Source organism: Parasteatoda tepidariorum, chromosome 4 (assembly GCF_982258835.1).
Source record: "Parasteatoda tepidariorum strain Cologne lab strain chromosome 4, Ptep-v5.0, whole genome shotgun sequence".
In the NCBI taxonomy this organism is placed as follows: domain Eukaryota; kingdom Metazoa; phylum Arthropoda; class Arachnida; order Araneae; family Theridiidae; genus Parasteatoda; species Parasteatoda tepidariorum.
In genome coordinates, this window is record NC_141758.1 from 48023992 (window position 1) to 48038519 (window position 14528).

Here is a 14528-nt window from a genome sequence, read left to right on the forward strand (position 1 = left end):
CGTGATAAAGAACATTTCAAGGTGATTGGTTCCCTAAAGCACTATCACGTAAGTCAAAAGAATTTTACGACTTTTCAACTCAAAATAGGTCGATATTTTTTATTTTGAATTCATCAAGCATGTGATCCTATTGATTTATTCTTTGGAGGGGGACTTAAGTTTGAAAGAAATCTTTAAGAATATAAAATAACGATCATTATGCTACATATGATTATGAAGAAATCAATTTATCGATTATGAAATAAATATTTCGTTTTATTTTATGAAAAATAGATAAAAAATTTTCTACTTGAGATAGAATTCTGAAAATATCCAAAATCCCTGAAGATTTCTTTCCTCTGTCCACTCTAATTTTTCTTTTCCTGTTTATGTTTTCCTTTCAACTTTTTTTTTAAACAGCACAATCACATCCATCTTTCGCGGATAAAAGTTTTTAACAAAATTCTATACCACACGCTCTTTTTAAGTTTAAATACGAAGTAATTATTTATTTAAATTTATAACAATTAAAAAAAAGTGTTAATTTTTCTTCAGAAAATTTGTCACCATTAAGATTCACTAATTTTCCATTTGAATGAATACGAACCTCAATTAAATAGTTTTGATTTTATTTTAATTTTTTAGTATTAAACATTAATATATCAGTCTAATGATGTTTGGGGCTTAAGCACGAAGTAATTTTTGGTTTACAAATCATTTCCGCAATTTTTAACTAACAAAGCTATACTTAAATTTTGAAAAAGTGTATTTTTTTAATTTCGAATCTTTCCCTGTATTTTTAACTCTTTAAGGCTTTGATTTTTGGGAGTGGTTAAAACAAACGTGTTTCGATTAATTCTAAACGTCAGGTTAAGAAAATAATTCTCGTAATGAATTCATAATGATAATTTAAACTTACCACTGTCACAGCATCATTAAGTAATGATTCTCCGAACACCAGAATGTACAACACTTCGTTCACATGAATCTCTTCGAACACAGCCAACACTGCTATGGGATCCACAGCACATGCTATAGAACTGAAGAGCAAAGTGTCCAGCAAAGGCATTTCTACTCCATACAGTCCAGTCAGACCGACTGCCCAAAGTGACATTCCAACTGACATGGCGTTGAAGACGGTTCCTACCACAGCGAACAGTAGGATGGTGACCAAGTTGTCGAAGAATGGACGGTTTGGCATGTAGTATCCGGCATCTAGAACTATGGGCGGAAGCATGTACAGGAAGAAGACATTGGGAGTCAAAGGTCCGACATTGGTGAGTCCGGCATAAAACAACAGGAGGCCGATGACCACACCAACAACTATTAGAAGACAGCTCTCTGGGCATATTAGTGAAATCTTTGGAGTCACGTGAAAGCCTGTAAAAGAAATAAAAATTAAGACTTTTTCTTCGTTTACTTAGTTAAAATCAAGCGTAAATGCATTTTGTACATATGTAAAGTTGCGATACAAGCATTGTCATTTTGTGCTACAGTGAACAGCAGTTTTTAGCAACTGTGCGCCAATGTATTTTATCCATATATAAAGTTTCACTGAAAGCATTGCCATCAGAGCTATGTTGAAGACTAGTTTTTAGAAACAATGCATCAATGCATTTATCCAGAACTGTGGAGGCTCAGGGGATAAAGATCACGCCTCCCAATGAAGTCCTCGGGTTCGAATCGCAGTGATGGCTGGTCGATACGTATTCCGCACCCGGTGGAGCATCAACCACAGTGCTGACGTAAAAATATTCTCTGTGGTTAGAGTCCTCTTTCCATCAGGCTAACCGTGGGAAGCTTTCCTAGTTCACAAAAGGTGGTTTAGTTTCATCAAAAAATCCTCCAAGAAGGCAAATTTCTCCCAATACATGATCCAATGAATCCCTTGTCTTCTAGATTGGGTTGAAAGTTACAAGGCAACGGAGTTGAACATTGGTTGTTGTATACTCAAAATTAGGTCGGCTGCTTAACGATGGTTAAAAAATGAAATATAATATATTTTATCCATATATTAAGTTGTAATGAAAGGATTTTCATCAGAGCTATGTTGAACATTAGTTTTCAGAAACAATGCGTCAATGTATTTTATCCATATATAAAGTTGCAATGAAGCATTACCAACAGTGCTAATTTTGAGTGCTTGTTTTTAATAATTATGAGTCAATGTTTTTATACAAATTTAAAATTGCAGTGTAAACTTTACTATGTTGAGTGCTATATTTTTTTTTTGTAACTGTGCATCTAAGCATTTATACTATTATAAAAGCACAGTTAAAACTTAAAACAGTGTTATTTGTACTTAGATAATTTATCTTGTTTAAATAGATAATCAATTCTTAAAATTCGAATAAATGAATTCAGATTAGAGGTATACTTAAAATAGCTTTAATTGCAATATATAATTAATATGAAATGTAATTACATAATATATCAATATAAAACTTATACAAAAATATATAAAAAATATCCAACGATATAGCTTGAATAATGTGAAAAAGAATATTTTTTCATTCGTTTAAAGGAATATTTATAAACAAATTTGTGAAAGATAAAAACACTAATCGCATATATTACATATTTTTGTGTTCCATGTGGTTTTGCAGAGCTAAAATGAAACATACCCAATAATATGAATTTTCCAATTAGCATACATGTCACTGTAGCAAAGATGCTAGGACATTTCGCACATGAAGAAATTCTTTTAATTCATGATTTAATTAAAATTCAATGCATACCTTTATTTCATTGTAATTTAGAATAAAAACAAACAAACAGCAATAAGAGTAGTTTATAATGAAATAAGTTTTAATTTGCACTTGAAATTTTGCTATTTAATGTAATTGTCCCTAATAAAAAAATGTGTCGAAATGTTTACAGTAACGTGTGATAGACATTATTCATTTACAACTGAAATGTTTTTAAGCAAAATTTACCATCAATCATTGTAAAAATATTGTAAATATTTATTTTAAAAAACTTAGTTTCAAAGTATCCAATTGGATACAAAATAGGTTATTTATACGAATTGTTTTGTCTACATTTTATAATTTTTTGTTGTCTACATTTGAACGTTTGTTCATTAGCTTTCTAAATCTCTTAAAGTTGTTTTTTTGTATGCTGGGAAACAAAACAAATAGTAATTACATACTTTAAATGCATTATCAGAATAATGTTGATTTTGAGAAAAAATACATTACAAAAAAAATTTATCATTGAATTCTTTGAAGCATTGAATGTAGATTTTGTATAATGTCAGCTATATACTAAAGGCTAGGATTTAAATATGAACTTATAATTTTTATCACACTTTAGGTAAGAATGTTCAAAATTTATCTTTAAAAAAATCAATATTAAACAAAATATTTAACTCTATTTTTTGTACATTTGAAATTTTACTAAGATTTTTGTTCAAAACACAGATAAATATTTTAGTGATCTAAGAAAAGAAACATTTAGATATTTAAATGCATTTCAATTTATTGTAAAGCTGTTAGAATGACTTAAAATTTTGATTTGATTTGAGCAATTTTTATGCTCAAATTTTCCTTATTTTGAAAAATATTTAAAAAAATTCGAAGTTTATTTTAGATTTATAATTTCAGGACTCCTTCTTATCAAAAATAAAAGTAAATTTTAATTAAGACTGTTATGAAATTTTAATTATGCGAACTGAGAAGTGTGAATTGCTAGTGAAAATTAAATTGCGTCGAACCCAGTTAATTTTCACCGAGACATGGAATAGTTATTTTATCACTGACCACAGATAGAATATTCAAAATGAAAATTTCTGAAATTAAAGTTGACTTGTAATTTTGTACATAACTCATAAGACAAGGGAACCTTTGAGTTACTTATCACGTTAAACTCGTTTCCAGAGAGCATTTTTTAGGGAAACTAACCAGCATTTGCATAAGTTAGAGAGGGAAATCATAAAACCATCAGATGGTTAGTCAGACGGCAAATGTACTTTTAACCACAATTCCACTACAACTAGAGATGATTTTTCTCAGCCCTGTGACCTGGAGCAGTACATCTTTCATACTTAAATAATAGCCGTGATTGTAAAAGTAATTGTCGGTTTTATTGTGGTTTTATAATTATATTTTTTTGAAAACATTAAAACATTCTCACGGAGTTGTCATTAACCAGAACTGTAAGAATAAGCATTAAGGTATTTCAAATCTCAAAGAATTAAATAGGTCAAACTTGCTTCCTGACCGCAAAAGCAACTCAGATGTCCATCTTACTCATGTTGCAAAAATACCCTTATTAGTAAACCTTGAATCACGTTACATAACTAAATAAATAAGGTTTTAAACTTATTTTCGATTACGCAAATCTCCGTTATATAATCACAAAGAAAAATTCTTAAATCTTTCTCTTGATTGATTATTCGATTACTTCACCATTGAGGTACAAATTTCGATGTTATAGTTAGAAATCCTATCAGATAGATAATACGTCAATCAAACATCGCAACTGTCAAATGTCACGTTAAAGATTGAATCAAAGCATTTTTTATAAATCTCTCTGAATACCACCAATTATGCTTTATTGGTTTAAATTTTTTTTCACTCTAACTTTTATGATCGTGTCCAGTAAGGGTAAAATTAAACTATCGATTTTATGACTTAACCGGTTCCTCATCACTAGAGTAGTGACCTGGATTTTAAGACAATATCTAGCTTTTATAACAGAGCCAAAAAAGATGCCAAATAAACGAAACTATATTTCACACAGATCGTTAATTAGTTGGAATTACATTTAGTTTTATACCCTTTCCAAAACCTTTTTTTAAGGTGAATTGAGTTTACCTCACAATATACGGAAAGGTCACGCATTGTTGACTGGTAACCTTCGACATACATTCCTATCTCGACGATCGAACACGGTCAGTGGGTGACTGTCAGATAGTTGATTCATCTTCTAAGTGATTTCGATCTTTGTTTTAACTTTTTTTGAGTAATCCTTCAAGGACATTTAAATGAATTCAAAGGGGAATTTTTTTTTGTTAAATTTATGATCGTCTCATGACCTGAACCTGGTAGATCTTTCAACGCTCAATCAACTGTTGATTTATCCCCACGAAGAGATTCATAAAACAAAAGTAACATCTGGTTTTGTTTTAAACGAATTATTCATAGACATGGTAGACAATGCTGCTAGAACTTCTTATTTTCGTAAAATAGTATAAATTTCGTAAAATACGTTCAACTATATGTTTGAATGTCAGACATAAAAAAATTATGGTAAAAAAACAATCAAATTTATACCTAATTATGGTCCAAGGCACCAATATTATGGTTCAAGGTTGAGGGAAATGGAACTGATAGTGCAGGGGTATAATAAAATTAAAAATGTACAAGTTTGTTGTCATGTTTTGGAAACAATTGATATCAATAATACTTATAAGCCAACTGAACTTTCGAATTGAATATTATCTGCAAATCACGAGTCAATTTTTATTTCTTCAGCACAAGAAAATATGTTTATAAAATTATTTAATTATTTTCAAATCTCTTTTTCGAATAAACCAGCAGTTTTGATAACTAACGAGTGTGAGAATTGAGAGTTGATGAGCAGCATAGTGAGAAAATGGCGGAACCCTCTAGTATATCGTGTAACGTTTCTCAACCTTTCTAGTTGTACAGACTATCAATTCTGTTTTAAAAAAACTTTGAGACCTATTAATTACTTAATATATAAATAATTGTTACTAATAAAATATTCATCTATCAAAACTGTGAGAAAACTAAAAAGACATGTCATAAAAGTTGAAGAACCTTAATGAGATTTTTTATACTGTTTGTCCATAACGAGAGAGTTTGTGTCTGGATTGAAAGTGGATAGTTTTAGTTTCATACCCAGTACCCCTCAGCCCGTGTCCCCTTGTATGTCTTGACCTATGGGTTAGGAACTACTGCTCAAGAACAAAAATTATGATATATTATCGTCAATAGACATGGTCCCATAGTAAGGCAAAAGATTATTGCATAAATTGAAAAAAAAAACTCGTGTCATCTGTCTGTTACGTAAGTTAGAAGCCTCGAGATTTGACGTTGTGGTTTATTTTCAATCTCATCTTATCAAAACAGATTTATTTATTTTTTTCAAAGTAGAATTACTGATGAAGTTAGCTATCACAGGAGTGGAAAGAGGGGGAAAGGAATTTTTAATCGAAAATTTATTCAAAAACAAAGATGCATAAGCTACTTACTGCGTGGCTGTTTAGAAAGATACTTAAGCTCAAAATAAAAAGCTGCTTAAAACAGCACACGTGAAAACTTTTTCTTTTTTGTTTGAAAAAGAACAAATCCAGGATTATTTGATCCATAGTAGAACTTTCTCGTTTTACCTGCCTCTTCAGTACTTACAAATGATATCAGTGAAATCCCGAACTTGAGTGAAATTTTGTGTTAATCACGATTTTGTAACCTACCTTTAATTGCCTTAAAAGCTAATTTAAAACGTGATTATTTTAATTTCATATTTAATGTTGTTTTCCAACGAATATATTAACCACCTTCTACTCGCAACGTGTTGTTTTAAAAATGCTAACAAGAAATAATTTTAAATACCGCACGTAGAAAATATTGTTTTCGGAATTTAGCTCCGAGATGTTTTTGAAACTTTGTAACTAAAGCTGGAGAACTTAAGATGGCCCAAGGAAATCCAAAGAGCTTCTTTCGATATTTTCTAAAATGATGAAAATGGGAGAGAAGAAAAGAAGATTTAGTGAATTAACTCAAGATAACCGGAACTTGACATACATTTTTGTATGTTATGTGGAGTCTCACTTTCAGTTTTGCTCGGAGAAAGTAAGGCCTGCAGGTCTAATGGAAATACAACAGTTATGTCATTAGAGATGGTTTGTGCAGGTCGATGTACATACTTTTTAGGGGTTGGGTCAAGGTTGGTTATTCCTTCGGGGTTGTAGACAGCTGTAGACAGTTTTTTTCAATTTTATCTATTAGTATTGACAAGTGATTTGTTTGCTTAAACTCAGAAAGCAATTACAAATTCAATATGAAAAAATAGGAAATTCTTTTACAAGTTTAGATATTTGCTCGTTATTATGAGGAAATATTGTGTTTAATACATTTCTGATTTTTCATGTAAAATTATATTTATTATAAATATAATGTTCACTTTATTTGTGGAGTACCGGAATAATAAGAAGAAAAAACACCAATGTAAAATATATTTGATTAATTTTTTCAATAGTTTTGTTTTTTTAATTTACGTTTGCATAATTGCACGTTTCTTTTATGAGTGAGTTATTGAAACGGTGGAAAAAACTGAGTTCATAAACGTTGTTTTGTGTTAAAAATGTTAATATTTACTCGTTATTATGAGAGAGTTTCGTGTTTGATACGTCTCTATTTTATCAAGTAAAAATATATCGATTACAAATATGGTATTAATTATTTAATTTGAAGAGTATCAGTATTTGGAGAAAAAGCTTATGAAATTCATTTTCTGGAAAATATATCATTTTGTTGCACAAAAATGTTCACATGTTAAAGGCGTGCTCATTCTGCAGAAGGTTTATTTTTTAAAAATAATTTTATCTGAATTATTGATTATATAAATTTGACTAGGCAATTGAGCTATAATAAAAATGAGAAAATACTGAAAAGTAAATTTTTTTTGCCCCGGAAAAAGTTAAACTGGTAAGATGAATAATGAAATTTCAATAATTGTGAGATTTTTTTTTGTTTTTTTCACAATTTTTATACAATTTAATGTCAAGTTCTTAGTGAAATATGAAATAAAAGTTACACCTGTATCTATATATAAATGTTATGTACCACACTGAGTCTTATTTCCACTCAAAACTTTATAAATATTTCTATTCAAAACTTTATTAGCATTTTCTTTAAAAACTTAATTGACATTTTATTTGACAAATGACTCTTGAATTTGGGACAAAATTTCCAAAAATAGTATAAATTTCTGCATCATTTTTAAAATTTTCAAAATTATAAAAGCCTATCAAATAAATTTGATAATATTTAATGAGAAAAAAAGTCTTTACCTATGACTAATATAATTTATTAGGCCTGAAACAATAGGTAATTTAAAATTAATAATACAAATTTTTGTTAAACTTATTTGCCATTCTTCATTTATTCAATCATTATTACATAGAAAAATGCTTTTACAATAGTCAATTCCTTAATCTTCCCACCCAATTTTTCATTAAGTTGATTGAATTGAATCATAGCACATAAATTACACTAAATAAAAAATGATATCCCTAACAGCTATCTGATGGGCTTGCGATGAAAGAAATTCGCTAATATCTATCTCGAGGTTTAAAATAAGCAATTCAGTATTAAGTTATCTAAGTGAGTTACTTCCTATGTTATATGCCAATATGTAGGACAGCTTAGGAAGGTTATGACTGCTTACTTAATTCTCTTAAGAGAAACGGAAATGATTTTCACCATTAAATAGCAAAACATATTTACTCCTTTGAAGCGTAAAGCATTGGGATTTTAATTTGGAGGAAATCTTCGGAGGGAATATATTAAAAACTAGGAAGTTTTAGATCATGCTTTTTGAGAGAACACTTTTAAATTTATCCTCCAAATTTATTTTTCTTCCCAATAAATTAAGTTTACTGAAGCGAAATAATTATGTAATCTTGCCGTGGCCTAAAAATACTTCATAAACTGCTAGTTGAGGAAATTAAAAAAAATCAATGCAATTTGAATTATTTAATTTTGAATTTGGTGATGAAAGAACAATATTAACATACGTGTTAATACAACATTGTTAACAAGTGTATTTGCTTTGTAAGTCACGGTCATGGGTAGAGGGATCCTTTATAAAACTGTGTCAAGGGAAACTGTTGATTACTTAGGCACTGGAGCATTGCCATACGCATGAAAGAAATACTGAAGAAAGTAGTCTAAAAATGATACATTTTTCAAATGACGTACGGTCTTTATATGCAAACGAAGAGAAAGCCTTGAATGTCTGAAAACTTATTTAAATTCAAGCACCTGATTCCTATAATCCACTAAAGATTTCAAGTTTAAGAGCAAGGATAGTCTATATTTTTATTAAGTGCTGACAAAGAGGACGAAAATTACGTTAAGAGTGATTTTTGTTTTTTTTTAACTATAACGTAAATTTCCTAATTAAAAAATTTTATATTGCTTGTGAGTGAATAATTTAAGCACCGTTGAGGTGATGTAAGAGCAGAATAATAATTTGTATTGCGGACCGATAAAAGGACACGCTATACATTTGTAAATTCATTTTGTTAATTTAATGGCGAATATTTGAATCTTATTATTATTATTAAATTATCTTATTATTATTACGATTATTATTAAACAAAGAGCTCCAGTTATTGACAAATATTTGTATCGCGATATTTTGCTTTACAAACTTATACGGATCAGCTTCTTGTTTACGTAGAGAAAGTTGTTACTGTAAGATTATGCCAGCGTTAGCGAAAGAGATTAATTTTTAATCATCGGATTTTTCTTAATTCTGAACAGTCTCCCTCTTTCGAATCTTGAGCAGACTTCTTAGTCTTAAGAAGCTGAATTAGAGCACAACAAAATTGAGAATTTATTAGTGGTTTATAAATTCACACCTATGTAGTTAGAATATTGTTTTCTTACCAACACAAAACAGTATTTTTCTTAAGAAAAGGAAGAAAAAAAGACACAAACTGCAGAATGTAGGATGAGAAAAAAGACAATGAGTAAAATAGGTGTTCGACTAGTTCCATCACAGAACAAGTGATCGAACGAATACTATATTAATTGTTTAATAATATAATATTTAACATTGAAAAAAAATGAACATAATATTTATTCAAATTTCTACATTTTATAAAATTGAAGAATCTTTTCTCGAATTGAAGAGCTGCAATTTTTCCCACATTCCATATATAAAAGGCTCGAGAATATCGACTGTTACCTTATTTCTCTCAGCTACGTGTTTATTTGATTTACAAACTCATTTTATTTTAAGAAATAGTGTTTGCATTAAATTATTGATTCTTACCTTATATTATCTCATAAAACAAATTTATTGATTCTTATGTGTATCATATCTTACTGCAATTATAAACTTTAGTATTAATAAGTAACATACATTTTGGTTGGTGGTGGCTACTTTTCACCTAGTATGAAAAAACTTCCTAAGTGATTCACACCATCCTTGGGTTTTAGTGTAACTGGACACCATTTTGGTGTCCAGTTACACTAGTTACACCAGTGTAAAATAGTTGCCACCATTTTTGGTGCTCAGATACACGAAATTTTTTTACCGTGTAGAATATAGAAATTACGATATTTTTTGAGAGATTAAAACTTTTTTAAAAATATTAATATCTGCACTTAAAAATAAGATATTACTAAGCGATAATTACCAATAGGAACAAATATTTAAAAAAATTAATTTTGAGAAAAATAACATCTTTACAATTCTAATTTGATTATGTTATGTGTATAGATTTCATACATAATGTTTTTTTAAAATTTTTTTTCAACTTTCTGCTGAATTTTTTCATTTAGATAATAAAGTTTCAAAAATAATAAGTTAGAAACAACGAAATGCGATGCATTTGTCTATCTGATTATTTTCGCTTTGTTTGGTGCTTAGTTAATTATTTTGCTAGGCAAACAAAGTAACACTTTTATATTTTGTCTTTTCGCCTTTGCTAAACAATTTAAGTCAGTTACTTTAATTGATGTCTTTATTTTTATTTTTTTATTCTGACCAAACAATGTAAATTTGGATTTCAGACAATTTTAGCAAAAGAATATTGACTTTGATGAGCTATAGTTGTATAGAGCTAATTAACGCAAGAGGTGCCAAAATAATGTAAGTGAAACAAACATACTGTGGTTTCGCTTTTATAATATTTGACAAACAGAATATAAAAGATGCGTTCAAAATCAACGAAAGGAATTTACCGATTTTCTTGCATTGCTGCACTACTTTAAACAATAGGCTTCAATCTTTTTTTTTTTTTTTTTTGCAAAAAAAATAATTGAACATTACTAACCGACCGCTGGCCTAGTTTTCTGAGATTCATTTCTTGTTTAGAAAAATTTAAAATAATTTATTTTAGAAACATTAAGGATTACATGATTTTTCAAATATTTGGAAAAAGCTATTTTTCAAGTCTCCCTACCCACATCACAGATATAGATCATTTTCCTTTGTTATTACATATTCGTAATTTGCTGTTTTTCTTTTTTTCTGCATATCCGTGTTTTCCTCTTTCGTTTCGTGTTTCTACTTTGAAAAATGTTCTTCATTATAGAAACGAAAACATAATATTCCTGTTCATGTGACGTTATTAGTGCTGCGCTGTTTAGCGTTATAAAATGTAAATATTCTCTCTCTCTCTCTCTTTCACAAAAAAAAAAAAAAAAAACTAAAGTTTACACGGAGAATAAAATTTTGGTAAAATTATCGTAATGTAAGGTAATGACGTTTCTGGCAGAAAAATAAAAATAAAAAACACTTCTGTAATAAAAACCAAAAAACATGACATTTAAACCATTCATTTGGTAATTTTCATTCATATGGTAACCGTTTACCGGAAATTCTGGTTTTTAAAATTATAATTCTTACTAAAACAAATTTAGAATAAAATATAAAACTGAAAAGTAAATTTAACGGAATATATTATATTTTAGTCATGCTCTAAGGTATCATGATAAAATTACTAAATTTCACCACATTTACCAGATTTTAAAACATGTTATAAAATAATAAATTTATTGTCTAATTTACCACAATCATTAACAAAGCGCTTCGCCTATCGTGCCTTTTGATGTTCTCATAGAGCCAGAAACACAGTAAATTTAACCATATTGAGGTAGTTTTAACAATATCCTTTATTCTCAGTACAGTTTTTATTTTATTTTATAACCGGCGTTGAACAGTCAATCCGATTCTGAGTTTACAATTATAAATACTCAACTCCGTGGTCATGCAATTTTTAACTGAACCCAGAAAACAAGGGAACTCCTGCATCAAGCATTGCAAAAAATTTGTTTCCTTGGAGGATTTTTAGAGGGAACTAACAAGCCTTTACGTCACATGGAGAGCAAAACCACGAAAACCTCTCACGGTGTGCTCGACAGCAAGGGTCGCATGATCCGTCTATCACTGAGGATATTTTACGTTAGTACTGTGGTCGGTGCGAGCGGGTGGAGAATTCACATCGACCAGCCACAGTTGGGATTCGAATCTGGGTCACTTCATTGGAAGGCGAAAGCTTTGTCCGCTGAGTCACTATTGCTCAGTGCATTTTAACGTGATTCCGAAAAAAAAGTATTTAATTACGTCTAGTACAGAGATATACTGCCGTAAAAGTTATACAAAGCATTTGAACTTAGCAGCTTTATTTTCAGTGGCTTAGTTTTAATAACAACAATTGTGTTTATCAATTGTGTTAATAACAGCAATTGTGATCATCAATTGTGTTTATTCAAACTGGTTTTGATAGAGAGTGAGATAGAAATATATAAGTTATTTTTTACCACTGAAAGCAAACAAACCTAAATATAAGAACAATTATGTTTCAAATTAGCTCTTGCCAGTTCATTAACAGCTTGATGTAGGTAGAGACCCTCGATAAAGGTTGAGGCACCCTTTTCATTTCAATCACGTACAAATTACGCTTCTCAATTTATTCACTACTTTGCATTCTCAGAACATACGCTAGCTTTGTTTAACATCGCTTATTAGATCGTCATCATTTAATGTTAATGTTCACTTTTTCCTGATGAAATGTCCCATATTTCCTTTCAAACTATGCATAACATGTGCATTACTGATGTAAAATTCGTAAAATTCTGATTCTAAATTGGAAAAACAAAAGTGGGAAAATAAGAATATAAATAAAACTTTCCTTTGAATTAATTTTTATCTACTATTTACTTATAAATTACAATTTTTTGTAATTTTTAGTTTTGGTCTAATGTAACTTAAAGTATATAATAGTAAGTATTATATATAGTTTTAGTGATCCAAAACAAACTGAAAAAAAAGTTTTTATTTAACAAGTTATAAGCACTTAAATTATGCTCAAATTTGTAATTAAAACATTAATAGGAAAACTAAAATAACGAAATTCAATCTAAATCATTTTTTAATCTAAACCCAATTAAAAAACAATTAAGAACATGATGGAAAGCTATTATTAATAAATGATTACTGTTTGAAAAATCATTAAAAATGGTAGTTAATGCTGCAAGCGTGATAAAAACTAAAAAAAAGGAACAATGACAATAATTATCTTAATAGTGTATTTATTTTAAATTTATACACCGATAAATGTTAAATAGTTTGTATCCGTTTAAAAAAAATTCAATTATTTTGAATAATTATGTAATATTTATTTTGCGTCTCCGAGAATATGCGTTTTTTTTCTGTCATTTTGTGTTGTTATAAAGTAATGAGGCCTTTGCCAAAATAGACATTTATTAATATTTTAAAGGATAAACTATTTCTATAAAAAGAACTTTAACTTCCATACATTCACAAGAAAATGTTTTAACGTTAAACCATAATATTGTAAAAAATTACTGTAATTTTAATAAGGTGCTGAGTTGAATCATATTTTCGTTCCACCTTATCTGCAGTTTCGAGTAATTAAGTTTAAAAAGGTTTAATTTGTTCGATAATGTGTCTAAAGTTTGCACCTAGTTTAGATTGCAGTATAAAATTTGCATTATATTATGGTTCAAAATACTCTAACATTTCTGATAGTTAGAAACAATAAAGCCTTTTTCTTTAATGCCATTTGTAATTTCCTATAAAAATAACTGCATTTTAACAAATCATTAAGAGAGTCAAACTGCTTTTTTATTGATTTTTTTTTGCATTTATTAACCTTTGAGTTATGAAAAATTCAAACTGAATATTCATTCCCACCTCACATTATCGGAAATGAATATTTTTGGTCAGATATAGTAAAAAAGGGAAATTGAAAAGAAAAAATTAGAAGTTCATTATAATTTAAACCATTGCAGTGGATTCGGTCAGAATTCCGTATGAGTCAAAACATTTTTCACAACTTCATCCCCAATTAGTTACAAGTTAGATCCTGTAGATTATAAGGAAAAAAAGAAGTCTTTGATAATATGCAAAACATTTTAGACTAATGCCTATAATAATGTGTACTAATGCTCAAATTATAATTAAAAATAATAAAATGCACAAAATATTACAAGAGAAGCGATGATGCAGTTGTTAAGACACAGAGCTTTTATTATGAAGAATAGAGATTTCATTAAAGGCGTTAGATGAATAACAACTTGCCTGAGAAGTAAAAGCTGTGGGTGCGCAATGCTTATGCATGGTCAACACCATACCGTTGACCACGAAATTGTACACAGAAAAACAAACCTGGTCAAAACTTGCGAGAATATAATAAAATTAAATCTAAATGGTAAAATTAGCAATAAAATATTGTTTTATAATATGTGGTAAATGTAGTAAAATTTGGAAACAGTTTTATCTTGGTAATCTTCCTTAGAGAATGGTATAAAACCATTTAA

General features: G+C 29.0%; 1 protein-coding gene across 4 annotated transcripts in view; it reads right to left on the reverse strand.

Annotated features, from left to right (window-relative positions):
- LOC107448946 (Na(+)/H(+) exchanger protein 2) overlaps positions 1-14528 on the reverse strand; it is a 210090-nt gene that overhangs the window by 25127 nt on the left and 170435 nt on the right. For all 4 annotated transcript variants that reach the window (XM_087161047.1, XM_071182245.2, XM_016064324.4 and 1 more), the window contains exon 2: positions 899-1359. In XM_087161047.1, coding sequence (XP_087017173.1) covers positions 899-1359 — 461 coding nt within the window. The remainder of the gene's footprint in view (positions 1-898; positions 1360-14528) is intronic.